This window comes from Pithys albifrons, chromosome 3 (assembly GCF_047495875.1).
Source record: "Pithys albifrons albifrons isolate INPA30051 chromosome 3, PitAlb_v1, whole genome shotgun sequence".
NCBI classification, from domain to species: domain Eukaryota; kingdom Metazoa; phylum Chordata; class Aves; order Passeriformes; family Thamnophilidae; genus Pithys; species Pithys albifrons.
The window spans coordinates 526,579-551,162 of record NC_092460.1 but is presented as its reverse complement, the minus strand read 5'-3'; the positions used below and the strand labels follow the sequence as shown (position 1 = coordinate 551,162).

Sequence of the window (24,584 nt, the reverse complement as noted above, 5' to 3'; positions counted from 1 at the left end):
GCCCCCCAGTCTGGGGCCCTGCCCTGTGTCCATCCTGCCTCTGACTGTGTGTGTCTCTGTTCCCTGGACACTGTTTGTGACAGAAGAGGTGCAAATTTCTAATGCAAGCCTGAACGAAGGGGTGGGCAATGGAGGGGAGAATACATCCCTGGAGACAGCCCCAACTCAGCTGCAAAAGCCCCAGCAATGGCTCCAACCAGCCCTGCTGTAGGGGGGACAGGCTGGTGACCTCTGACAGTCCCTGCCCACCCGCACCAGTCCGTGCCTGTGGCCACCCCAGCAGAGTGTGGTGCCCTTGCCAGATGGTACCTTGCCCAGCTGCAGGTCAGAGAGGGAGCAGGCATCAATGAAGGCCTGGGCGATCACAGACAGGCAGGCATCGATGTGGTCTGTTTTGTCAATGTCGAACACAAACTGAGGGTTTTTCAGGATGTTGACCCAAAACCTCAGTGGCAGGCTGCAAAGAGAAGGATCCAGAACACACACCAGGTGAATTTTTGTGTTTCAGAGGGAGACGGGAGGAAATGCAGGAAAGATGATGATAGAAAAGATGATTAGTGGTAAAGAGAAAAAACTGAGGAGCCAGGTTCTGCTATTTAATAACCCCAGGACAGACCTCTGCCTCAACAGAGGGGCAGTCATGTGCCTTTGCCCCAGAGACATTTCTTCAGGCTGGAGGATGCAGCACAGACAGGCACACATCCCGTGTCTGGGCACACAGACACCCCTGCTCCTCTGGCAGCTACTGAGGCAGCACCAGCAGCTTTGCCTGCGTGGGGCTGTTGAGTCAGGCTTCCCCCTTGCTGCCGTTTGGAGCAATGGTGTCACTGGCTTTCCCCTCTTTCCTGACAGTAACCATCATCTGGTTCTGATAGTGAGCCTGGCCCCGTGAAATGCATTTCATCTGTCTTTTTTTCTGCTCTCTCATCCTTTTCTCCTCCAGTTATTTCACTGTTCATTTGGCCACAATACAGCTTCAGTCTATTGCTCACCCTTCCTACTCTCCCTTCGTGGCAGCTGAGGAATGAAAGCCACTGTAAGACTTTGCTCTACAGTCTTAATGAAGGTAGCAAAGGGCAGGCAGATCTGTAGCCCAATGGTTGTGCCTGCATGCCTGCTCTCCCAGTCAAATTTGGTTTTTATTTTCACACATTGGGCTGGAAGCAGTTCCTGTCCCTACACCCTGAGGAGCTCTGAGCCTTCCCTTGATTGTCTCTCTGAGCATTCTGCCCTTCTTGGTTAAAATCCCTGGTTTCTTTCCTGCTCTATTTCCCCTTCGCTTTGGCACCCCCTCCCAGTTCCCACTGTTCCTCACATCCCTCAGCACCACTCTGGCTGGTCCCAGTGCTGCAGTGCCCACCAGCATGCCACTGTCACAGCACCAGCTCCCAGAGTCCCGTCAATACCCCAGAGTCTCAGCTTGGTTATAGAGATAAATCAGCAACAGTGCCCCTGAGGGCTGAAAAGCCAGAAAGCAAATGAAAAGGAGGCAAATATGCTGGTTTTAAAATATCCATGACTCAGTCTCAGATCTCCAGTGTTTGGAGCTAACACCACTGCTGTCTCTTATCATCCTGTTTCTCCTTTCATTATTTGTGTTAGTGTGCCAGTTCATTCTGCCCTTTATCTGTCCATGCCTCCTCTTGCAGCTTGCTGTTCCTCTGAGCTCTGTTTTTGTTTAAAGCTCTCCAAGCCTGTCTTTGGCCTCATCTTTCACTGCCCCCTCCACCACCCTCACTGTTTTTCAAGTCCCTCTTCTACTTTTAGCAATGTAGTGATTAGTCTGGGGCACCAGGGCTTTGCAGCTGCTCCCGAGAGATGGAAGGAAGAAAAGAAGAATTTCTTCTTCCAGACCTGTTGGTCTTCCAGATGTGCAGAGTGTCAGGGTCTGTGATCCCTCTCTTCTCTGCTTGCTCCTCTAGGAAGTCAAAGAAATACTTCACGGCCACAGGTGGTTTATCATCTCGGATACTGAGAATGGCTTTGAACAAGTCGTCCAGGAACTTCTGGAGTGTGCCCTGCAGGACAAGGACATACTGGAGCCTGGGGAGGGCAGCAGCACCCAAGCCCAGGGAACAGCAGAAGAGACTGCAGTGCACAAGGGAAAACCCTTTGCTGCCACTTGGATAAGTGAGAGAGAAATGGGATGTCAAAGCACAGAGGGAAAGGTTTGTTTGTGCATAACGATATAATTAACTTGCATTTGGGTTTAATTTCTATTGGCATTGAGATTTTGTTTTTTACTGCTGGGGTCTCACATCTGTGGTTGTTCTGCAGAGAACATACAAAGAAGACTGGAGACTGCTGGCCATTCTTGTGATCTCTGCTCCAGTGAGGCACCACGCTGGGATTAAAGATGAGCCGGATCTGACCTAAGATCGCACAGACGTTCCCTCTGCCCCCACAGCTGAGCATCTCTACCTCCTGTCCCAGCAGGATCTCTTGCTGGGGAGATGGGTTCAGGTCTCAGCTGTGCATCACAAGCCCTAAGTCAACCAACACCCCTTTTGTCTGCACAGACCCCAGCCCAGCCCAGGGACATCACACAGAAGTGAGGGTGAGCTGGGAAGCTGGAGGGACCCCGAGGAGCCAGAGGAGCCTGGAAGCCTTGCTGGACATGCTCCAGTCACCCAGGACAGGGGTCCAGTGCCTCCTGAGAGTGACAGCCCTTCCCTGAAGCAGCCTCCTCCCTGGGGACCACAAACAACCCCTCCTGCTGCCAGTGGGGCAGCACAGCTCCTACCTTGGTGGAGAGCAGCCGTGTCAGGTAGATCTCTGGAAGGACTTTCTTTCTATGGCTCTGCCTGTGAGACTTCTTATGTTCCACTGACTCATCGGTTGGGAGAACCTGGCCCCAGATAAAACATACAGTCAGAACACTCCTCTCTACAAGTGTCACACTGAATTTTCCTTTCAGTATAGAATTTCTACTGCATATAATATTCAATTAAAAAGCAATTACTGTTTTAGAAACACACCCTTATATGGCTTGAAAAAATGTGATTCAAAAGACTCAGTTTTTCTGACATTTGTTTCTCCTGTGTTCTTTATTGCCTCTCTCATGCTAGATGAAGGAAATGAACAAATCCATGTCCCTTTGCATGCTGGCCTGCTCGCCCCCTGGGCTCTCCCACCCCTGTGGGGCTGCACCCTGGGCTCCCAACAGCAAAGCACATGGTTTCTGCAGAAACCAGCGTTCCTTGGATTTGGGAAAAGCACAGTATGTAGCTATACTGGTTTTTCAAAACAAAAATGAATATTCCACTGGTCAGATCAGTGAATTACTGCTCTATAATGACAAAGCAATCCACTGACGTCCATCCTGGCATTGTTTCACACGTGAACAGTTGGTTTCCTGTCCCTTTCCCTGTTTGCTCGGCTTGTGTGTGTGTGTGTGTGCATGCTTCTACTTGAGCATGGAAACTCTAAGCAGAGAAAAACAATCCCCAAACCAGGCTACAAAATCTTGTTGTTGTCCATAACACCTTTCTCATAGCAGCTTTTAGCAGTGTTTAGCACTCTGTGCTTGCAGCATGAGGCACCAGCAGGAACCCACAGACGTGCCCAGCATGGGCAGCAGGCAGAGCGCCAGGAGCTCCCGGCAGGTGACCTGACCAAGGTGTCACAGGATGCTACTGGTGGCACTGTGCCATGCTGTGCTACAGCCATGCTCCCGAGCTCTCTGTGGCTGCTGATAGCCCAGTTGGGCACAACAATTCCTCTGCCACACCAGTAATTCTTTACTGTGCCTCTCAGCACTAAAGCTTGTCTAAGATTCCCTTTCTGCACCTCCCTGTGCCCTGCTGAAGAGAACTAACGAGCCCTGATGCAGCTTGTTCATCATATCTGACACTCCAGCCCACAGAGTGATTTAAGTCAACATCAGCGAGGCTGAGAGTTTTTCCTCTTTCAACATATGCTCTGAACAAACAGGACCCACAGACTGCAGTGCAGGACAGAGCAGGGATTGCTGTACACTCTGTCAGCACCCTTGCTGTGACAGCAGCAGGACAGAGCTGGGGGAGCAGAGCCCCACGTGTGCTGGTGCTGCTGCAGAGTGGGTGTCCTGGAATGACGGTCTGCTCTTCAGCAGCAGTGCCTGGAGGGCAGGAGCAGGATACTTACCAAGTGGAAGTACTTCTCAGTGTCCAAATCCTTCACTGTGAAGAAGAGAGACACAGTGGCTCAGTTGAGGGACCCAAACTGAAACCCACCTCCCGTGGTGCCCTTCAGGTAAAGAGACATCCGAACCCCAAGAATCCCAAGACTGAGCTGATGTTCTCATCCCAAGTGATCAGCCCAGTGTTTCTCCTTGGTTTGAGGTTGTTTATTGCATTCTGGGGCACGTGACAAGTACCTGAAGAGGCACTTCCGAGGGGTGTTTTAAGAGGGACCCAAGAAGGCACGAGGGCAGGATGAGCACAGGGGCACTCCTGCACTGTGATGCCCTGCTGTGCCCTGCCATGCCCTGTGCTCCCATAGCTGTCTCCCAGCTTCATCATCAGGGCAGCTCAGCCCCAGCCAGCTCCTCCTGTGGCAGAAAAAGGACTCCCACTGCTAGGCTCCATGCAGGCACCCTGGAAACAGGGTTTGAAACTACTTGTTCAATGTGGATTTTTGTCTTCCTTGGTGTCTTCTGACTCTGCACAGCCTGAAACCTAGAAATGTGCTGGCAAGAGACTGAACATGTGTAAACGGGAGGGAGAGGGCTTTGCTAACCAAGTGGTTTCAGATTCTTCCTTTTTCTCACTCTGTCAGCACAGATGGGATGCAAACTCTCAACGAGAGTGCAAGATGGAAGGTGCAAACACCTGGAGGGCTGGGATAGCACTCTGCACCTCAGCAAGCAGGGACAGAAGGAGACTCGATAGCAAGTGTTTAGAGATCCTGCACCCACGCCCAGGCACGGGGCCTGGCAGTGGCTCCCAGCACCCCTGGCCACAGACAACCTCTGCCAAAGCAAGCATTCCTGCCCGGTCACCAGAAGCAGGGAAAGAGGAGTGAGAACTTACCTCTGCTCAGTGTGGTGTCCTTCTTGTCTGACAAACTCATGGCCAGGGATGCCCCTTCAGGGATCTGTGGAGGAAGGGAAGAGCAGGCATTGATGATGGGGGCCTTAACAGTGCCTATCCAGCCCTGGGAAGAACCAGGAGCTGGGGGATGTTGGCACAGTCATGATTCTGCCACAGACATTCCCTGCACTCACCCTGCCTGTGAGCCCAGGTGGGAACTGGCAGTGATGGCACTGCCCTATGTCAAAAAGGAATTTCAATGCAAATACAAGATAGTGAGGTTCTCAAACCCGATGGGAATTGAGCAAATATGTGTACCTGACATCCATTTTAGGATGGCGACACCAGATAACTTGAGAGAGGGTTGTGCCATGCAGGTGCTGTTCTGCCTTTGCCCAGAGGGGAGAAGGAACTCGTGGGGCCAGTGCCACGGGGCACCATGCCAGGTGTGGCTCCTCGGCACAGCTGTTACCCCGATAACCACATCAATGAGCTCTCAGCACCGCTCTGTTTTCCATGCATGGCTTCAAACCAGGCAGGATTATGCTCCCAGGCACACCAGGCATTATGGAAATCACTAAGTATTTCTGGTTTAATTTAATTTGAACACAAAAACAGTCAAGAAAACAATCTGGTTCACCACATATCCCCACATTTTTGGCCTCGGCCCCTCGATGGCATCCTCAGCTCCTACTCTTAGGGCAGGTACCAAGTCATAGCTGTGATTTCAGCAGGAGTGTGGATCAAGAGAAGAGCAGAGTGATACTAATCAGCCAGGCTGGTGGCCCTTGGGAATAAGAGCTTTTTCCTCTCCTCTTTCTGTTGTCAGTAACAACTTGTTTTGCATGAAGAGTGTTTAATTAGTTTCTGTGTGTTGCAATATTAACGAGATGCTCGCCAGGGCAGATGTCTATTCCCTGGAAGCTCTCACGGAGCTATGGCAACCTCCCTGCTTGTTCCTGATGATCCTGTTTTTGGAGGGGAACAGCAGCTCTCCCCCGAGGCCAGGCAGGCTCTGAGAAGGTGGAGCTTCCCGTGGCACTGGCAGTTTTACCTTGTAATGTGCTAATGTGTTGAGTTTCTTTCTGCCGTCCTCCACCACCGAGGTGTCATCGAGGTCCCGCAGGATGTAGCTGTCGGTGCTGGTGGCAAACCACTCTGAACACAGAGAGGGGAGAAGTGAGACCTCAGGGGGTCTGGGGTTCCAGGCACTGAAAGGCTGCCCTGATATCTGCCCTCCTATCAGTGCTGCTTCACACAGTGCTCTGACAGGCACCAACAGCTGCTGCACAACATCAGGTGCTTCATCTGGTTTTACAGACTGGCTGGTCCCATGAACCTGGTCCTTACCAAGGTCAACGTCTTCCACCCTTGGCCACTGGGAGTAGGGGACGTTCTTGCAGAAGGCCTCCAGAATTTTCTCCTTCACTTGGCTCAGTGTGTCCGTGTCCATAGCCCTGACACTCAGGGAGTCCATCCCACAGCCTTGGAAGGAGACGTTGAGGTTCTGCAAGCAGAGGCTGCATTAGAGGTGACCTGACCAGCTCTGCTGGCTCCCAAGGATGCTCCAAGGGCTGAAACACCTGCACAGCTCTGGCTGGTGCACCCTGGGCCATGTGCTAATGGAAATCAGGCTGAGCTAATGTGGCCATTGAGGCTTTACAGCATGAGAGGTGCTGATTTACAGCCTTGGGGGCTGACAGCCCCATTTGTTGATGGAGCCAGGAGGACACAGGGAGTGACACCACAGCCCCTCTCACGCTGTCTTGTTAATGGGGCTTGGCCCTGATGCAGAGACCACTGCAGGGCAGGAGGAAGGGTCAACCCCCATCACCAGCCGTGTCCTCAGCCTCCTGGCTTTGCCTGGTGACTAATGTGGCTGCCAAGGCTCATTGCTCAGCCTCTGCCTGATGCAATGGGCAGAGCTCCACTGCTGAAATGACCTCTAAGCAGGAAGAGTCTGCTGTGCTGCTGGAGCCCACTGCCAGCACCACCAGTAACCAGCTCAGGAGCTACTTTGGAGTGGGACAGGCAGCTGTGAGGGGCTGCAGGCTGCCACAGACACCTTCTCAGAGCACAGAGAAGCACAGCTACCACCTGGCTCGCAGCCAAAAGCTGCAGGGCAATGAGAGTAACTCTTGCTATCAGAAACCCTCTCCTCTTTTAGTCTGGGTGCCTCCTCCTCCTCACAAGCTGTGCAGACCCAAGTACTAAGAGCTCAGCCCCAGCACATGGGTACTCACCCTTGGCTTTGCCTCAATATTCTCCCTCAGCAGCCACTCTTCATTGAGGGTGTACCTGGCCTTTCCTGTAATGGCATCGATGGAACCCTTGTTAATCTGTTGTTTGATGGCACAGATCAGCAGGAAGAAGGGCTCTCCAACTGTCTCCTGCAGAAAGGAGAGACCAAGTCAGCAAATCAAGGTAGTTCCATCAGTAGTGTGGCAGGGACAGGCTCTCTGTGGACACTGAAGTGCCTCCACACACTGGGGAGCAGGACCAGTCCACCCCAGGTGCTGTGAATGTCCAGCAGATGCAATCACTCAACTCCCACCAGCGTCTCTCTGAGGCTGTTTAGAAGTTTTCAGACTTGTGGCAATGTGACAACACAGATGGGGAAGAGGACAAAACAGTTGACAACAGCCGCAGGCCATTTTTGGGGATGCTGTAATTGTCAGCATCAACATACCCATCCAAGCTCTCTAGCAAGCACTGGAACTGTGGAATGCCACTGATGGGCCTGGCCAGCCTGTGCTGTCTCACAGGCAGAGCTCAGGTGCTGCTCGGAAGGCAGGGGCATCCTTGGGCTGTGCTGAGTAGGGACAGGCATGCACAATGCTTGGCAAAATACAAATGTGCATTTACATGTGAAATTACACATGAACTTCACAGAGAACCTGGCACACTGCTACAGAGATGCTTCCTGAATCTGACAGGGCACAGACTGTACAATGTGCTGGACTCAGCAGGACAAGGAGGGGCTGATGTGCACAAAACTCCAGGTCTGCAGAGGTATTTGAGCATCTGGCTTTCTCATGTCAACTGAACCCCTCTTTGCACTGCCCAGTTTGCCACTGAACTCCATGGGAGTGAGCCCACAGCCTGGCTCTGTGGCTCTGGGAACCAGTGTTCATACTTCTCATACCACAGTGGAGCACTCATCACAGCAAAACAGAGAGGAGCAGGGTCAACAAGCTGTTCCCAAGCGACAGCAAGCACACACACCATTTAACTCCTTGCATTCATCAAACTTAAGCTCACAGGAGAGAGGCAAACTGTGGCACTGCTGCAGCAAGAACCAAAAACATGACAGGGAGCAGCTATTTGTGATGTGGTTCAGACACTCAGTTTAATGCCAGATTTCTGATCCACTTCTGCCTGCTGTGCTGATGCGCAAGGAAAACACATTTTCTTAAGGAACTTTTCAATACTGCAGTACAGCCCATTCTCCCTAATGTTCATGTGCAATTTCCTTCCAATGAGGCAAGTGCAAATTCTGCACGTTTCTGTACTCTGAGCACACCCCACCCGGCACACGGGCCCTGCCATCTGAGACCCTGCTCAAGGCAGCAGATACCCAAAGGTTTTGATATTTCTCGGCTAGGAGCCGCTAAATCCTGTTCAATCTGCTTCTTAATTAAAACTTGAGGATCTTTTATTCTAATTGCCCTCTAATTGCTAAAGCAATTAGCTCAGTGTCAATTTGGATGTGGTGCATTTGGTGTGGTGGATGATATGGCAATACAGCAGGGCTGTAGGTGGGCACACACCGTCTGTGTCAACGGCTGTCACTTCCTTTCAAGGGAAACTTCCTGAAGACAGGGCAGCTCCCTGGGTCTGCTGCAGGGCTTTAATGGTTCCTGCAATGCTCCTCTGAGCAGGCAGCACAAGATGGGCTCACCAGCAGGGCTGCACGTGCTGGAATGGAGGAAGGCATAGCTTTCACAGTGCAGAGGATCACAAAGAGCAGAGAATGTGTCAAGACACAAAGAGATCATTTTGGAGAGAAGACAGAAGCACAAAATAACAAGGAATGGGAACACACCAACACGGAGACCTTCTCAGGCTGTAGTACCACCATCCCCATATTGTGACCACAGGGCACTGCCAGCTGGTGCTGCACACAGGGCCAACAGCCCCTGACAGTGGCCACACCACCGACAGGAACCCCACCTGTGTCACAGGTGAGCAGTGACAAGCCCGAGGCTAAACTTGGGGCCAGGCTCTGAAGCCTGCCCATCTCCATTGTGGGCAGCTCTGGCCACAGCAGACCTGGGGGACAACAGCTCCAGGGGCCTCTAGAAACATTACAAAAGGGCAAGTCCTGCTGATACAAGAGCTCTTGATGGCTGGAAAGGAGCACAGGCTGCGTGGGGTGCAGTGACTCTGCAGCACCTTCCTGCACACGTGCAGCTGCCTGGGAGCAGTGGGGAGGTGCTGTGGCACTGAGGGGGTCACAAGGTCACCATGGACCTGCTGCCTGTACACACGTGCACTGCCCTGGGAGCAGAAGGAAGGTGCTGTGGCACTGAGGGGGTTGCAGGATCACCATGGACCCACTGCCTGTACACACGTGCACTGCCCTGGGAGCAGCAGGGAGGTGCTGTGGCACTGAGGGGGTTGCAGGATCACCATGGACCCACTGCCTGTACACACATGCACTGCCCTGGGAGCAGCAGGGAGGTGCTGTGGCACTGCAGGTGTAGCAGGGTCATTACTGACCCACTGCCTGTGCACACATGCGGCTGCCCTGGGAGCAGAAGGAAGGTGCTGTGGCACTGAGAGGGTTGCAAGGGCACCATGGACCTGCTGCCTGTACATGTACACATGTGCAGCTGCCTGGGAGCAGCAGGACAGGTGCTGTGGCACTGAGGGGGTTGCAGGGGCACCGCAGACCCACTGCCATGTGCACAAGCAGGATCAGCCCCAGGTGTGGCCACAGGGCACACACGGACTGTGCTCTGCTGGAGAGATACTATTTCTGTTTGGCGTTCTGGCTTTCAGGCTCAGGAACTGTGGGATATTACGGATATCTGCAAAAGTGCTAATCAGACAGCAAATTTCAAAGCAGGGAAAGAAGGGCTGGCAGGCAGGGACTAGCAAAAAAATGGCAAACTTGGAAACCTCCTGCATTGTTCGGAAAACTCATCTGGAAAGGAATCAAAACTGTCTTTGGACTTGGCTAGCTGGGAGAAAGGAAGTTTAACCAGAAGAGATCAGTGCTGATTCAGGACAAAAAAATACTTAAAAAAACACAGTCTGGGGCCTTTTTTCCTCCTATTGTGAATGTATTTTAATGAGACTTCATTTTCATTTTTGACTGAACTGTTATGGGCTGTTAAAGCCACCCAGGGCACCAAAATAACTCTGCAGTAATGGAAAGCACAGTTCAGGCTGGCAGGACTTGAACTGTTCCACGCACGAGGAGCGTGGGAGGGCTTCATTTTTATATGCTTGGGAAAATAAAAAGGTTTAGAGCACAGACTGGATTCACATGTTGCCGCCCTATTAACACAACTCTGACAAATCACTATGTATGTCCTCCCAGGAACATGCTACAGCCATTTCCAAAACGTTTTGGTGAGGCTGGGGTGGGAAAAGCACAGAAAACAGCTGCTTATCCCAAGTGTCCGCTAATTTTGGGACAAATCTCTATTTGCGCTCTGTGAAGAACCAAACCTCAGCTTCATCCCACACACAAAACTTGGGGAAGCTTGGACGCAGATGTAAAAGCTGAATTCCAGGACCCTATTATTCCTTTAACTCCCAGTCCCCTGATCCTGTTAGGAACCAGGCCAGCAGTACCATGGTATCTCATGGGAAAGGCTTCCTTTTTCAGCTGTTTTAACCAAAACTGAAAACTGTAGCACAAAGCAAAGACACGGACCATTTTCCCTGTGATTCTCACTCGGTTCTGCAGAAACAGAGTTCTGCACTGATTGTGCAAATGCTGTGAGTTTCCTCTGAGCCCTGTCCCTCACAGAAAGGCCCTGCTGGCTCATCCCATTATTCCCCCATGCACCGAGCCAGCCCCTGGCAGTGGTGACTCCACTGCCTTCAGGTGCCCTCCATGGCTGCCTGTGGCCAGCAGCTCGTTCCCAGCTGAAGACAGCTCCTTCAAATCATTTTCCCCCAAAACACAAATGGACGGGCTGTTAGGCAGAGCATTAATGTGAAACAAATGTTTCAAGCATGTAGCGTTGACTTACAAGGGAAAATACAAGCACTTGGAATTTTTCCACTGCACCACGGCAGGGACTTTCACAGCAGCTGTTTCGAATAGACATTGTGATTAATGGGGATAATTCAGCAATGAAAACCAGACCCATCGTCACATGTCGGACAGAGCAGTGCTACAGGCAAGCAGGCAGCCTCCTTTTTAACCAAGAAATGCCTCTCTGAAGGCAGCAGAGTTTGATCCTGAGGAACACGAGGCACATGGGAGGCGTTTGGCCATCACTGGTACTTAAATCACAGCCCTGAGCTGACACCAGCTGTGTGGAAGGAGGTGCTGCCTGTCCCACTGCAGGGGCTCTGTCCTCATTCATGTGATGGGGAAGGTGCCAGCTCTGCCAATCCGGCCCAAGCTCCTGTGGCTTTGCACAGCTTGTCTTGTGTCACCTGGGATAGTGCAGGGGCCTCTCCAGACATTCCTGTCTGACCAACTCTTTTCCCTCTTTGTATTTCAGCAGCAGCTCGGTATCTCCTCTGATCAGGTCTCTGATCACCGTGGAGCATGTGTGATGTCAGAGTCTCTTGGAAATCAACTTCATTGTGCTCTAGTTTGGAAACTGTTTGCTTTCAGAGATGGGAAATGAGCTGTGGTGATGCTCTGCACTGCCATGGCTCCAGCCTGGGCATGGGAGGTGTGGGAAGCACTGCACGCCCAGCATGCAGCCCCAGACCATGCTGAGAACCTGCTGTGGGCAGATGGGAATGCTCATTCACCAGTGGCCCAACAGCTCTGCAAAGAACCCAGTCACTTCACAGCTCCCACCAGCCCCTGTCCTTGTCCTCTCTCCACAGAGCACGTGGGGCCACGAGTAGGGTAAGCCTGGTCCCAGCTTCCCCTCGGCCCTGGGGACAGCGACAGGCCACCCCATGGCCCTGGGCCCCACAGGACAGGCAGGTCCACCCCAGCACGGGCAGAGCTGCACGTGGAGCTCCTCGCCACTAACGAGCTGTGTAACATGCCCAAGCTTTCGGCCCCTGTGATAAGGTTCCACTTTCTTTCCTCTTTCCTTTTTTTTCCCTGAGAAAGCCTTCTTGCACAATGCCCATTTTTAGCACAGGCTCACATGTGGTCTCCACTCCCCAAAAGGAAAGATCAGCACTTCTTTTTCTCCAATGGTTTAACTAAAGGCACAAAATCTGAAGATTAAAAAATTTCACTAATTCCCTTTTTTCTGCCTTATAGGCTAGATAGCTGTGCCACGTCGGCACAGCCATCCTCATCCACTCCTGTAACTCTTGTTTCATTAGACTGGCTAATTATGTGAGCTAAAATGAAAGATTATGAACTACAAAACCACAGGCTTTAGGACAAAAAGTGATCATCAGCTGGGATCAGAAGACATCATGATATGTATGAGGACAATAAAGAATTGCTTCTGTGGCTGTAGAAAACACTTTGGGAAAAGAGATTTTTTCAAAGGCTTTTTCGAGGCTCTCCCCCTGTGGGTATAATGGGGTGTCCTCCAATTAACTGCCGTGGAATCAATTAAGTTATTGCTCAATTCTTCTGGGAAATTCCAAGCAGAACTGGCAAACGTTGGAGATAAAGCCCTGAGCAGATGGACTGCTCATGGCTCTGAGATGCCAAATATATTCCTTTTCATCAGAGTAAGGAAAACAGTCAGGCTTCTGGGACAGACATCCCACCTTCTCCTGCTCAGATCTGGGTGGAACCACGAGGATGTCTCTGCCTGAGAGACCTCACACACGAATGGGCACCGACATGGAGCAGCCCCACCCTGACACTCCCGGCCCTCCTGCCTACCAGGGCTCCTGTGCTGACACGGCTGAGCCAGCTGGTCACAGAAACAACATATCGCCAGGTGGTTTCCCAAACCTTCAGCCATTCTGGTCATTTCTCAGCTCTCCTATGGCTCAGTGACCATTCACTGGCACGCCTGGCAGGTATCAGGCTGTCTCCACATCCCTCACACTGCTGCACACAGAGCTGCCCCTGCACCCACTTCAACAGCGACTGGCTCTTACTCTGAGATAGCTGTACATGCAGATGGACATCCAGTTGGTGAGCATCTTCTCCACCACGGATTCCGTCCTCCTCAGCATTAGCTTGGGGTTTTTGGAAGCTGAAGCATCTATTAGATCTACCAAGAGGTCCTTCATGATGCTGGTGTAATACTCCAGTTTCCCATGCAGTGCAATAGTAAGCAGGGAGGCCAGGTTACACCTGAAACACAGAATGTGTAGGACTCAAGCCCCAGTCCAACGAGACTGAACTGCCAACTGGCACTAAAAAACCCAACACACAAAGGCAGTCTCTGAGACAATTTTCATGAGCCTTCTCAATGGTGCTAGAAGTTCCAACCCTCTTTCAGTGCAGCAGGACCCTGGGACAGCTTGCACACTCTTACTGGCAAGCCAAACGAGCGAGTGCTCTTTGGGGTTTATGGCCATCCATTTCTAATACAAAAGTGGGAGGCAAGTGTAACTCAACACCCACTGAAATGCACGGCCCCAGATACTGGCTGGATTGCTACAGGTTAGGAATAAATCAGTCTCCTGCAGTCAGGTCTTCAATTGTGAACCTCATACCTGTCTCTCACAGCAAAGTCCTTCTGTTGCTCAAGAGCATGGACAAACACGATGAGAAAGTGCTTGTTGTTGAGTAAGGTGGAAAACAGCGAGATTCCTTCTTCCATGTTGGGTCTGCAGTTCTCAGGGATCTGGAAAAAAATTGAGAAAGTCGAGTGAGAAAACTCTGCTTGTTGTTTTCCTCCAGCTTTTACCCTCCTTGCCTGCAGGGGTGTCCCTACTGAGCACAAAGGTACTAAGCAAAGTGCCCTTCCTCCCTCTGCCTGACACAGCCAGCAGTTTCCCTGGCAAGGGACAAGCAGTTGCCAGCAGGACAGTGGCTATGGCCATTGCACTCTGTTCAGCACTTACAAGGACCCCTGGAGCACTGTGGCCAGTTTGAGGCTCCCCACCATGAGACAGATGCAGCTGAGGACTGATGAAACAATTGGTGTGTGTGAAAGGAGACGTGAGGAGTGCTGGGTTTGGTCAGCCTTCAGAGGTTCTAAGGGAGATCTTCCTGCAGCCTCACATCTCCTGAGGCAGGGCTGAGAGGACAGAGCCAGACTCTTTTCTGCCAACACAGTGCCAGGATGAGAAGCAAAGGATACCAGATGGAGCATGGGACATTGACTAAATATAAGGAAGGTAGTTTTCACCTTTAAGGGTGTCATACAGTGGAATGAGGACCCAGGAGGCTGTGGGATTTCTGTCCTTGAAGATACCTGGTACAGTTGGATGAGGCCCTCAGAAAACTCATCTAGTTGGGGACACTAAGAAGATCATCCTTCCAACCTTAGCAGCTCTCTGACTCTTCAATCCCTACTCCCATTCCACTTGAAACCCAGCTCTGGGACAACAGCAGCTTTCACCAAATCCCTGCTGGGAGGAATCTCAAATGAGGAACTGCGATTTGGGCTGAAGTGATACACAATATGACACACCTCAGGAAGAAAAGCCCTCAGCAGATCTGTCTTCTCCTATCAGCCAGAGCTGATCTGATGCTGGTCTGTTTTAATGATTAGCAAGACATAAAAGGGTTTGTTCTGTTAGTGGGTTACTCACCTTCCATTCCCCCACCAGGAGTGGATGTGTTTCCTGGACCTGGGAGCCCACCTGGGAGCTGAGCTGCTGGGATGGGAGGATGTAGCACTCCTCGTAGAGAGAGGAACACTGGAACCAAGCACAGCGTTAGGGGACCCTACTGCACCCGCCTGGGGACTCCCTGGGGACTCCCCGTGTTGTGCATGAGATGGGAGGCATGTCATTGGGAACGAGAATGCCCATCATGAAGATGGTTTGCATAGTTTATGAAGCCTTAAAATACTTTCCAAGAGCCTCTTGAATGAGCAAACACCACAAGGATGGGGAGAGGCAGACGTCTGTGCAGACACAAGGCTGTTAGGGCAGGGAGACTGCAAACAGACTAATGTGACGGCTAGAAAACTCCCAGAAGAGAAAGCGTTATAGAAGACTAAATCAAAATAGAAGAGTTCTGGGTGTTTTAACATATGTAACTTCTGAAACAGATGGGAAAAATGTTTAAATCTCTAACATTCACATAGCAGCCTGAATCTTAAAGCCTCCAGGGTGCAGAGATATGCAGAGATACTGAGAGTGGAGAACTGAAAAACCTGAGTAATAGCTACTAATGAAACACTCTGCAATTATAAATCATCATCTCACTCCTCAGCACCGACACACAACTGCCCCAGGGGTGAAATACAGCTGTGGTGAAGGGCACACAGCGCTGCCGCAGAGCAGCCAGTGACGGGAATTACGGCACCAGTGCGTCTGGTGCGGCTCTGGAGAAGGACTCTGGGCAGACAGACTGGGACTGGGCACCCCAGGGACATCTTACTGGGAGCACCATGCACCCAGCTGGGACAGGGAGGAAGGAAAGGCAGAGACACAGACATTCAAAGAGGTCCTGAGGAGCCGCTGAGCTGCTGGGAATGGTCGGGGGTACCCTGCGTGGAACAAGAAGCCCCTCTGCCTGACTGCCAGTGGCACAGTCACCCTTCAGCCACCCTTCAACCTCCATTAAACAGAATGGAGAGACACTGGAGCCCTTGGGGAGAAGGAGGAGTCCCCAGCACTCTGCTCATGTGAGACCTCTTTCAGAAGAGGGTGTCCGACGGCTCTGAGCGGGTGACCCGGAGCGACACCGAGGACGGTGCCACCGCCAGGCTGTGTCATGTGCAAGCAACCCCAACCTTACTTGATGCCCCAGGAGCTGTGGCTCCACTTTTGATGATAATTGAGGCTGAAATACATCACAAGTAAACATGTAATAGTGGAATGACTTTGTGACACTGTAAAAGCCCTTCAGCAGAGCCCTGATTTGGTTGGGAAGGACCTTGGTGTGATGTGGTGCCCGTGACACGTGCTGTCTCCTTACTTTGGGGAAGAACGTCCTGGTGACAAAGTGCTTGTACTCCAAGAAGGGGATCCCTTGGCTACGGTTTAGCTCCTTGGTCAGGTCTGTCATGTCTGTCTGCAGCTCTGCAAAACCTTGCACAAAGACACCGCAGATGGTGAGAGCCCAATCCTCCACCCAGCAAGACAGGCTGGCAGCAGAAAGCACGGCACGTCTCGTCTCCACCTCCCTGAGCTCCTCCTTTGTGGGGGCTGAAGCTGGGTTTCCTCTGAGCTGCAGGTTCCCACCATCAGCACTGTAAACCTTGTCCCAAGCACTGACAGAGTGTACCCTGACCCAGGAGCCCAGCCTCATGGGCATCCCCCTCAGGATGGGACCTCAGCCAACACAGTAGTGTCATGGACCATGGGATGGCAGGTCCCAGCACTCGGACCACTTCTCCCATTGCTCTGGCAGGAATGTGCTGCAGTTTTTGTTGCACTCAAGTGTAAAACACACCAAAGATTAGCATGGCCTTCAAGCAACCCTCTGACACAACCAAGTGCCATTAACCCCAGGACGGGGAAGCTGGTGGCACTGTAGATCAGTGGCTTGCCCAAGCCAGGCAGCAGGACAGCACCAGAGCCACATTTCCAGCCACTAAGCTTCATTCCCAAGCCCTGCTGAAGCTCACAGGCAATGACAGAAATTCTCCTGTAAATCATTCTATAAACTTCTACAGTGCAGAAAGCGAATGACTTCAAGTCTGCTATCCCAGCATCCACCCCCAGCCCTGGGTCCTCCTTGGTGCCCAGACGGTGATTTACCTTTGCGGATTTCCTCCCGGATCTGCGACTCCATCTCCTCCATCTGGAGCAGAGTTTTCTGCCAGTAGCGCTCAGCTCTGCGGCTCTTTGTGCAGAACACAAAGAGGGCTGGAAAAGAGGAAGGGAACGAGCCTTTTTGGACCCAGGAGTAGCTGCAGCTGGGATCAGAGTGGTTCCCTCTGACACGGGTGCAGAAAGCTAAACTCAGAGTTGGTTTCGCACCTACCACCAGCCTGGTATCTGCTCAGGCAGTTGTTGATCATCTGTAAATAAGTAAAACCAGCTGGAATTTGATGATCAGGCTGTAACTGTCATTTTCAATTTAGGTCTGGGCTGTCTGTATTCAGTTTAACTGTATATTAATGTGTTCCAGCTGATTAATGAATACAGAATTTAAGACATTTACCACCTGTATTAAAGTGTTCATGTCCAACAGTCTTCCCGTGCCTCCAGAAATATGTTTCTAATGATGGGTGGTGCATTTAATAAATAGTATGCATTACAGCCTTTCTTAAAAATAAATTAAATTCCTACTAGAAACCACTAATTTTCTGTGGACTGGCAGGTTTCTTGCTGCACAGTCATTCTGAGCATGCAGTGAGCAGGTACCCGAGCCTGAGGACAGAAGTGTGCAGCACAGACTCCTCCCAGGTCTGCACACTGTGTGCCTGCTCCAGACCTGCAGTTAAAGAGGCAGACTCTGCTCTTCCTACTCTGCCAGGCCCCTGTCACTGCCTGTTCCTGGTGACAGGACCTTGGGCTGGGAGCCCCTTTGGGATGACCTGAAACAGTCATGTCTGTGAATGAACCCCGTGAGTCAGTACGGGCCCAAGATCAGTTTCTCACATTCTTCTTCATTTTGTATTACAGTAGCTACTAAATGTCTGGGGGAAAGGGTAAGTTCATAAACGCCACAGGCTCAAGTAACAGAGCGCTGAGCCATGACTCAGCCAGCCAAAGCTCCATGCTGCAGGGAGCTGTGGAGCCATGGTCCTGGTCCTGGCTGCATGCCATAAAAAGAGCAGCTAACCACTGCACCCAGACCAACTGCAGGTGCTGCATAACTGCAGCGTTTGGAGTCACCTTCACCACTCCACATGCAATGAGAAAAACCTCAGCCCAGCCCAGAAACACATCATTCCTTCCCTTACCCACGACAGAAAGGACCAGCAGGATGCTGCAGATGACGATGGAGACGATGATTGCGGTCTCTCCTCCCCCAAGGTGCAACATGGCAATTGTGTAGTTGAACTTTCCAACTTGGATCTGGAGAGGGAGAATGAGGGAGAAGAAGCCACTGAGCACCGAGGGGCCGGAAAGCAGGGAGGGACACAGGGCAGCACCTGGCAGACCTGTGCCCAAGGACACACTGACCACAGTGCCACAGGGCCCCACGGGAGGCCGAGCTGTGCCCTCCACTGCCAGACCCCTCCATGTGTCCAAGGGAGCCCAATTCCCCTCCTGCGCTCTTGGGGCAACAAGGCTGCTCCTGGCAGGCAGTGATGCCACAGTGGTGCCCAATCCAGGGCCAATATAGGGCTCCAGTGGCAGAGCCCTACCCATCCCAGAATGAGACAGCCCTTTCCTAGAGAGCCCATGGCTCCAAACAGGACTGCCTGTGCTGCTCTTACTAGAAAATCACTTCCACTAATGATCGACTTCCATTACGGCCCTGAACAGCCTTTGGATCCCAACTGCACTCGCCTGCCTCCTCCAAAAGCAGAACTGCTGCCACCCAGGAGAAGGAGGGTTAAGAAACTTTAAAGTCCTTGAAATATAAATAAACTAAGGAAATAAAAATAAATAACAACAAGACCATAGACAAGTAATAATCTTGTGGCTAAAGCAGTGAATAGGGTGTCAGGAGGTGCTGGCTCTGCTCCCAGCCTGTACTTCTTGTGACACCAAGCACAAACCACTTCAGCTCAGTCTTGGGTCTCCTGATCTCCAGAAGGGAAGGGGCCAGCACACATCACAGGCTGGCCAGTTATTGAGCGCTGTTTACAAACAGCTCTTTGGGCCCTTGCGATGAAAGTATTCCACAGCATCATCTGATAAGGAAAACTCGTGACCACACAAGCTTTTCACTTCTGGAAATGTGAGTTTCACTTCTCTTGACCAACAAGAATTGAGAGAAACTTGAGCAAAAAACCCCTGAAACAAGGCAAGGAAGAGTTGGAATAACCTGACGGTAACATCTGTGACACAGAGCACCTCTGGGAAAGGTGCCCCCTTGGGCATCCTTGGTGTACCACCTGGAATTCCAGCAGCTCTCAGGTGCTGGGCCAAAGCCATGCCACAAGTGGGGCCTTCCCACCACCTCCATCACCAGATACCACACTACACACAGATCCATCTGGTGGGAAAACCAGCCCTGGCTCTGGGAGTGTTGGCACAAGCACAGCTGCTACCAGTGAAAGGCTCTGGACACAGAGCTTTGGTCTCCACCCTGGCACATTGTCTGAGAACCATGGGGCTGGACAGGAGCCACAGCACTGCACAAGCACCTGGGCAGGTTTGTTCAGCAGTCTCACAGCCACCTGCCCAGCCCTGACATCTCCACCTCTTCCCTCTGAAGTGCTTTAATGCAGCTGCTTTTCAATGTGATTTGAGTCTTTTTTCCCCACCAATTCAAGCTTTTGCATTTTTCAGAGAAGAAATCCCATGCCTGCTCTTTCAGTGTTTAAACAGTTTGGTGATGAACAAAGATGCGTCTGCAGGCCTCGACAAGCTTCTCTTGTGTATCTGGACAGGTCTACTCAACACTCAGTGAGACGCAGGCAGGGACCCCTGTGTACACCTGCCCTGTGTCACAAAGCCATTCCAAGTGTGTTATAAAGGGGTGGACAGCTGGGAGGCAATGGCCAGAACCACATCTGATGGTTCAGTAAGGGTGCACAGGGGTGAATACAAGCAGATTATTTAGCTGCACTTTAACTGCTGGTGCAGTCTGAACAGCCTTGTGATATTCAGGGCTGGGCATCACTCTCCTGCTTCCTGGTGACCCTCTAAGGCACTACCTTGAATCATTTATGTCATATCAAGACTAGCAAGATCATAATTCCTTTTCTTCCCCAAAGGGATTCCCCTGTTTCTCAGTTCTTTAAAAAAATTACCCTGCTTAAAATTTCCATCAGAATTATTTGGGAAATTTTGCTACTTCTGCATTTCCACATTTCCAGTTTGCAACAGAATTTCATATGCCTCAAACTGTTGCCAGTAAACTGGACCTCCCTGTCATCAGATTGGTGGTGCATCCTCATGCTTTTCCCCTGGGCAGTTCCACAGCTCCTCAGCTCCCTTCAGCCTTCCTTCTTCTCCCTGCCCACATCACAGGCTCCCACCCACCCCTACCCCTAACCCTGCCAGCACAAGCACTGTGAGGGAGGGTGCAGCAGCGCCCCAGACCATGGAAGGGGGAGGTATTTTGTCTCAGATACAAAGAGCCATAGTCCTATCCCTGGATGGTAATGCACTGTGTATGACATGAGGGAAAGTGCGGGCGAGCACAGCAGTTCAGTCAAGCCCTCTGGAAAATAGGGCAGTACCAAAGTATGGTGAATTTTGCAGACACAAAGAGGAACAAAAGCCCTGAACACCAAACTCTTTCGGTGACAAAGCAGCAACCCCTGGAAGCAACATGAGGCTGTCCAGTCCTGGGCACTCCTCCCACCCTCCTAGTCACACGCAGGGACTCAGCCCAGTGAGAGTCAGACTGTCAGAGCCACTCATGGCCCTTCTGCTGGTGGGAACAGAGCAGCAAGCTGAAAGCTGCAAGGAATTCCCCAAATATATGTCATGAGGGACAGAAAATCACTGCTAAGTGACAAAACCTCACATGCCTGACACCTCACTGTGCTTTACCAGAACAGAGAACCTCCCCCAGCACCCTGTGCAGTACTTCAGCAGGCAGCTGCCAGTGTCCCACGACCTGGAGTGTGGCAACCCCTCGCCTGGGCAGCCTTCATCCTGATCCCCTGCATCCCATTGACCAGCTGCCCTGGCACAGCTGCCAGCATGGCATGCTTTGCCCACCCTTCCATCCACGCAGCCTTCTGCAGGGTCACCAGGGAGGGAGCTGGGCAGGTCCTTCCCAGGCAGGGCTTGCAGTGGGACCCACATGTGTGCTCGTGGTGTGGGAGCTCTGAACTCACCGTCACGGGCAGCTGCCGTTCCGAGGTGCTCAGAGACTCGTTGACAGAGCAGTGGATGACTTTGTCTGAAACAATCTGGATCTCACATGAGATTAGGCCAATTTTCACCTGGTACTCATTGCTCTCCAGGCCCAGGCTGTCAGGCTCTTTCTAAAGACAGAAATAGAATAAGGATGTCAGAATGCAGAGTGGGTGTTGAAATTGCAACTAATCTTCCTGCTTTACTTTCCATATTCCCCCTGTTTTGCAGACCTAGGAAGGCTCTCCCTCACCAAGGACATTCTTCCAGCACTCCACAGAAAAGCCAGAACCAGGCCATTCCCCATTTTCCTGTTTCCTATTCCTCACTCAGTATGGGGCACGGGATGAGCAAGCCCCTCATGGAACCTGGAAAAATCTGCTTTTCATCTGGCCTGCTGTGCACTGAAGATAAGGATGTAAGCACCCACCTGGGAGGGGGAAGGATGTACAAGAGAGGGGACAGCCAGGGGATGCGCCAGTAGAGCCTGAGAAAGGGGGAGCAGTTTCTGGAGCACGTTGCAAGCAGTGAGGATATCCTGCAGCAAACAATGGCCTTTGAATTACTACTGCTCATTGTCCAGGCCACTCCACTGCTGCACCCTGACTTCCTTGTGAGCTGAGCTGAATTCAGCAGCCAAAAGAGAAGAATGCATGACCTGTTGCTGCAGGAATAAACACCTATTGTCAGGCTCTCCTGCAGCACCTGCCTTGTTTCAGGCCAGTCCATTGTCATTTGTTTTCATATGTCCAGTATTTCATTTAATCTCAGGCTATGACACCCTCCCCAGGCAGCTCTCTGGGTCAGGGGGCACCCCCAGGCCAGGCTGCATCTCCTGGGACAGAGAGATGCAGGAGCAGCAGGCTGAGCCCAAACCACCTGTTCCTGCCCTGCTCCTGCCTCTCCAATCCCCACCTACCCACTTCTCTGTCTGTGGACCATCACTGCCCTGGTGCTGAGGAGTGTGGAGCTGCCCAGGGCAGGGCAGGAGCACCCCGAGAGAAGCAGAGCTCTAACAGCCACTCCCTTACATGTATGACCAGAGTTAAGGGCTCGCCAGGATGGTGCTTGATCCACTTCTCCTTCTTGGCTGTGGAAAACTGGGGGTCAGCATAGTACTCCAGGCTGAACTTGCTGAAGTGCAGGACTCCCTCGGGGTACATCTCCTCGTCCACAGCCGGCCGGTCGTCTGCGTAGAGGCGCCCGTTGAGGTAGAAGTCGACAGGGGCAGGTTTGGTGCCCACAGTGACATTGGAGGCAGCAGGAGAGGGACAGGTGATGGTGGTGTCACTGTGCACCCTACAGCGCTGCAGGAGAGCATGAGAACGTCAGAACCCGGCATGGGAGTGCTTTCAGCCATCCTGGGGCACAGCCCAGCCACCCCTGGCACTGGGCACACAGCCCTGCCCCATCACCAGGCCATCCTGGGACACAGCCCAGCCATCCCTGGCACTGGGCACACAGCCCTGCACTCTCAAGCCATCCTGGGGACACAGCCCAGCCATCCCTGGCACTGGGCACACAGCCCTGCACTCTCAAGCCATCCTGGGACACAGCCCAGCCACCCCTGGCACTGGGCACACAGCCCTGCACTCTCAAGCCATCCTGGGGACACAGCCCAGCCATCCCTGGCACTGGGCACACAGCCCTGCACTCTCAAGCCATCCTGGGACACAGCCCAGCCACCCCTGGCACTGGGCACACAGCCCTGCTCCACCACCAGGCCATACCCAGCCAGGACACCCACCGTGTGCTCTCTGCCGATGCCACGGACAGCCATGGACACGTTCTGGACCAGCTCAAAGCCTCTTCCTTCCAGGGTGATGATCCTGCCCCCACTTTGGGGAAAAGGGAAGAAAGAGAGAGTGACTGCAAAGGACAGTGCAGAGTGTGATGGCTGAGTCTCCCTCCTGTCATTTTCCTAGAGATGATTCTGAGCTGCTTGAGCAGAAAATGTCACCCAACAGCCAAAGTCTCCTTCCTACTTACAGCAAGGATACACACTGCTACCACAGCATCAGGGAAGGAAGGAAGGAGGAGCAGATGCTGTGGTGGAAAGTGGAAGGGCCTCTTCCAGCAGCAGTGAGCTGACCCCCTTACTCCCACTGCCCAGAGGAGCAGGGTCTGTGTGCTGGATATGCAGCAGATGCTCCAGCCACCATGTCAGCAGCCTGCAAAGCCAGCACCAGGAGACATCCTCTGCCCAGGACCCTGCCCCAGCCCCCCAGCAACATGAAGAGAACTGTGAGGTTTGAAGAGGGAAGAGTCCCTGAGAGGCTGATGGGGATCCTGCATCTCCTATGAATTTCTGATGTAGATCAAAGTGTGAAAGCTGTTGTGTTTTGTACCTGCTGGGGGGAAAATACGATCCATGGGCCTCTCACTGTGCAGTCAACTAACAACACGAACGAGCAGTGCCAATGAGCACAGGGCAGAGCAAGGGCTGGAGAACCATCACTGCTCATCTGCACCCTGCATTTACCTTCTCCTTCCTCCATATCACATTTGACCTGTTTAGAGTATTTGCCAGGAACAGCCAGGACTCACAAATCCCATTATGTGAAGAGCGCTCCAGGCACAGTGACTTTGGGTGGGAGGCCCCAAGTTTCTCTGAAGCCTGGGGACATCACCAGGTAGTTACAATCCAAGTTCCTAACAAGGAGCTTGTCACATCTGCAGACTGGTTTACAATTTCTGTTTTGGTTTAAATTTTACTTATATGAATTATTTTATCAATATGGCAAGAGAAATCGGATCCAGCTAAATTTTTACAGAAGTTATTGACCCCTTGTTGTCAACAGTCCAGCACCATGCTGGAGCAGTCAGACTGCATGAGCCACCCCACAGGCTGGAGAGTCTGCAGTCACAGTCCCTGTGCTCTGAAATTTGGGAACTGCTGTAAGTGCTAAGCAAGCAGACTGAGATGATGGAGAAAAACTCCAGTGGTTTCCCCTGTGACTACAAGCAGGGACATTCTTCTCCTGTCTCTTTTTAGACAACACTCTTGCCACTCAGCAGTTGGGAGCCTGTGAGGGGCTGGTTTGGATGAGTCATGGCTCTGCTTTCCACTAACACTCCCACAGCCTTGGTGCTGTGCTCGGCGAGAGGCAGCTTTGTTCCAAGGGGATCAGACCACCAAAGCCTGTTTGTGCTTGCCCCTGGTGTGCTGCTTTCACCAAGGTCCTGCAGGCACAGCTGCTGGCCTTCCACATTTCCTGGTCAGCTCTGAGTTTTCCAGGCTTCACAGCCAAGGAGGGTGGGATTTCACAATGATATCCAAAGGAACAGAGGCCTGAGCGCTCCACAGAGAGAAGTGAAATTAAAAGCAACACGCTTTAAAAATTAAACACTGCAACCTCAGGGAAGGCTGAAATAGAAAATTACAAGTGTCATCTTATCCTCCTGCAGTTTTACTGCCAAGAAAAATCCTCAGGGTCTCACTGAGCCCCC

The 24,584-nt window shown here is 52.0% G+C and overlaps 1 protein-coding gene across 2 annotated transcripts in view; it reads right to left on the bottom strand.

The window, feature by feature from the left end:
• PLXND1 (plexin D1) overlaps nucleotides 1–24,584 on the bottom strand; it is a 71,266-nt gene that overhangs the window by 6,912 nt on the left and 39,770 nt on the right. For both annotated transcript variants that reach the window (XM_071550159.1, XM_071550160.1), the window contains exons 17-33: nucleotides 22,882–22,972; nucleotides 22,166–22,441; nucleotides 21,116–21,265; nucleotides 18,113–18,227; nucleotides 16,962–17,069; nucleotides 16,177–16,289; nucleotides 14,841–14,948; nucleotides 13,797–13,927; nucleotides 13,233–13,431; nucleotides 7,256–7,402; nucleotides 6,363–6,519; nucleotides 6,067–6,170; nucleotides 5,013–5,076; nucleotides 4,126–4,160; nucleotides 2,744–2,848; nucleotides 1,855–2,018; nucleotides 310–457 (exon numbers count right to left, since the gene is read on the bottom strand). In XM_071550159.1, the coding sequence (XP_071406260.1) occupies nucleotides 310–457; nucleotides 1,855–2,018; nucleotides 2,744–2,848; nucleotides 4,126–4,160; nucleotides 5,013–5,076; nucleotides 6,067–6,170; nucleotides 6,363–6,519; nucleotides 7,256–7,402; nucleotides 13,233–13,431; nucleotides 13,797–13,927; nucleotides 14,841–14,948; nucleotides 16,177–16,289; nucleotides 16,962–17,069; nucleotides 18,113–18,227; nucleotides 21,116–21,265; nucleotides 22,166–22,441; nucleotides 22,882–22,972 (2,215 nt within the window). The remainder of the gene's footprint in view (nucleotides 1–309; nucleotides 458–1,854; nucleotides 2,019–2,743; nucleotides 2,849–4,125; nucleotides 4,161–5,012; nucleotides 5,077–6,066; nucleotides 6,171–6,362; nucleotides 6,520–7,255; nucleotides 7,403–13,232; nucleotides 13,432–13,796; nucleotides 13,928–14,840; nucleotides 14,949–16,176; nucleotides 16,290–16,961; nucleotides 17,070–18,112; nucleotides 18,228–21,115; nucleotides 21,266–22,165; nucleotides 22,442–22,881; nucleotides 22,973–24,584) is intronic.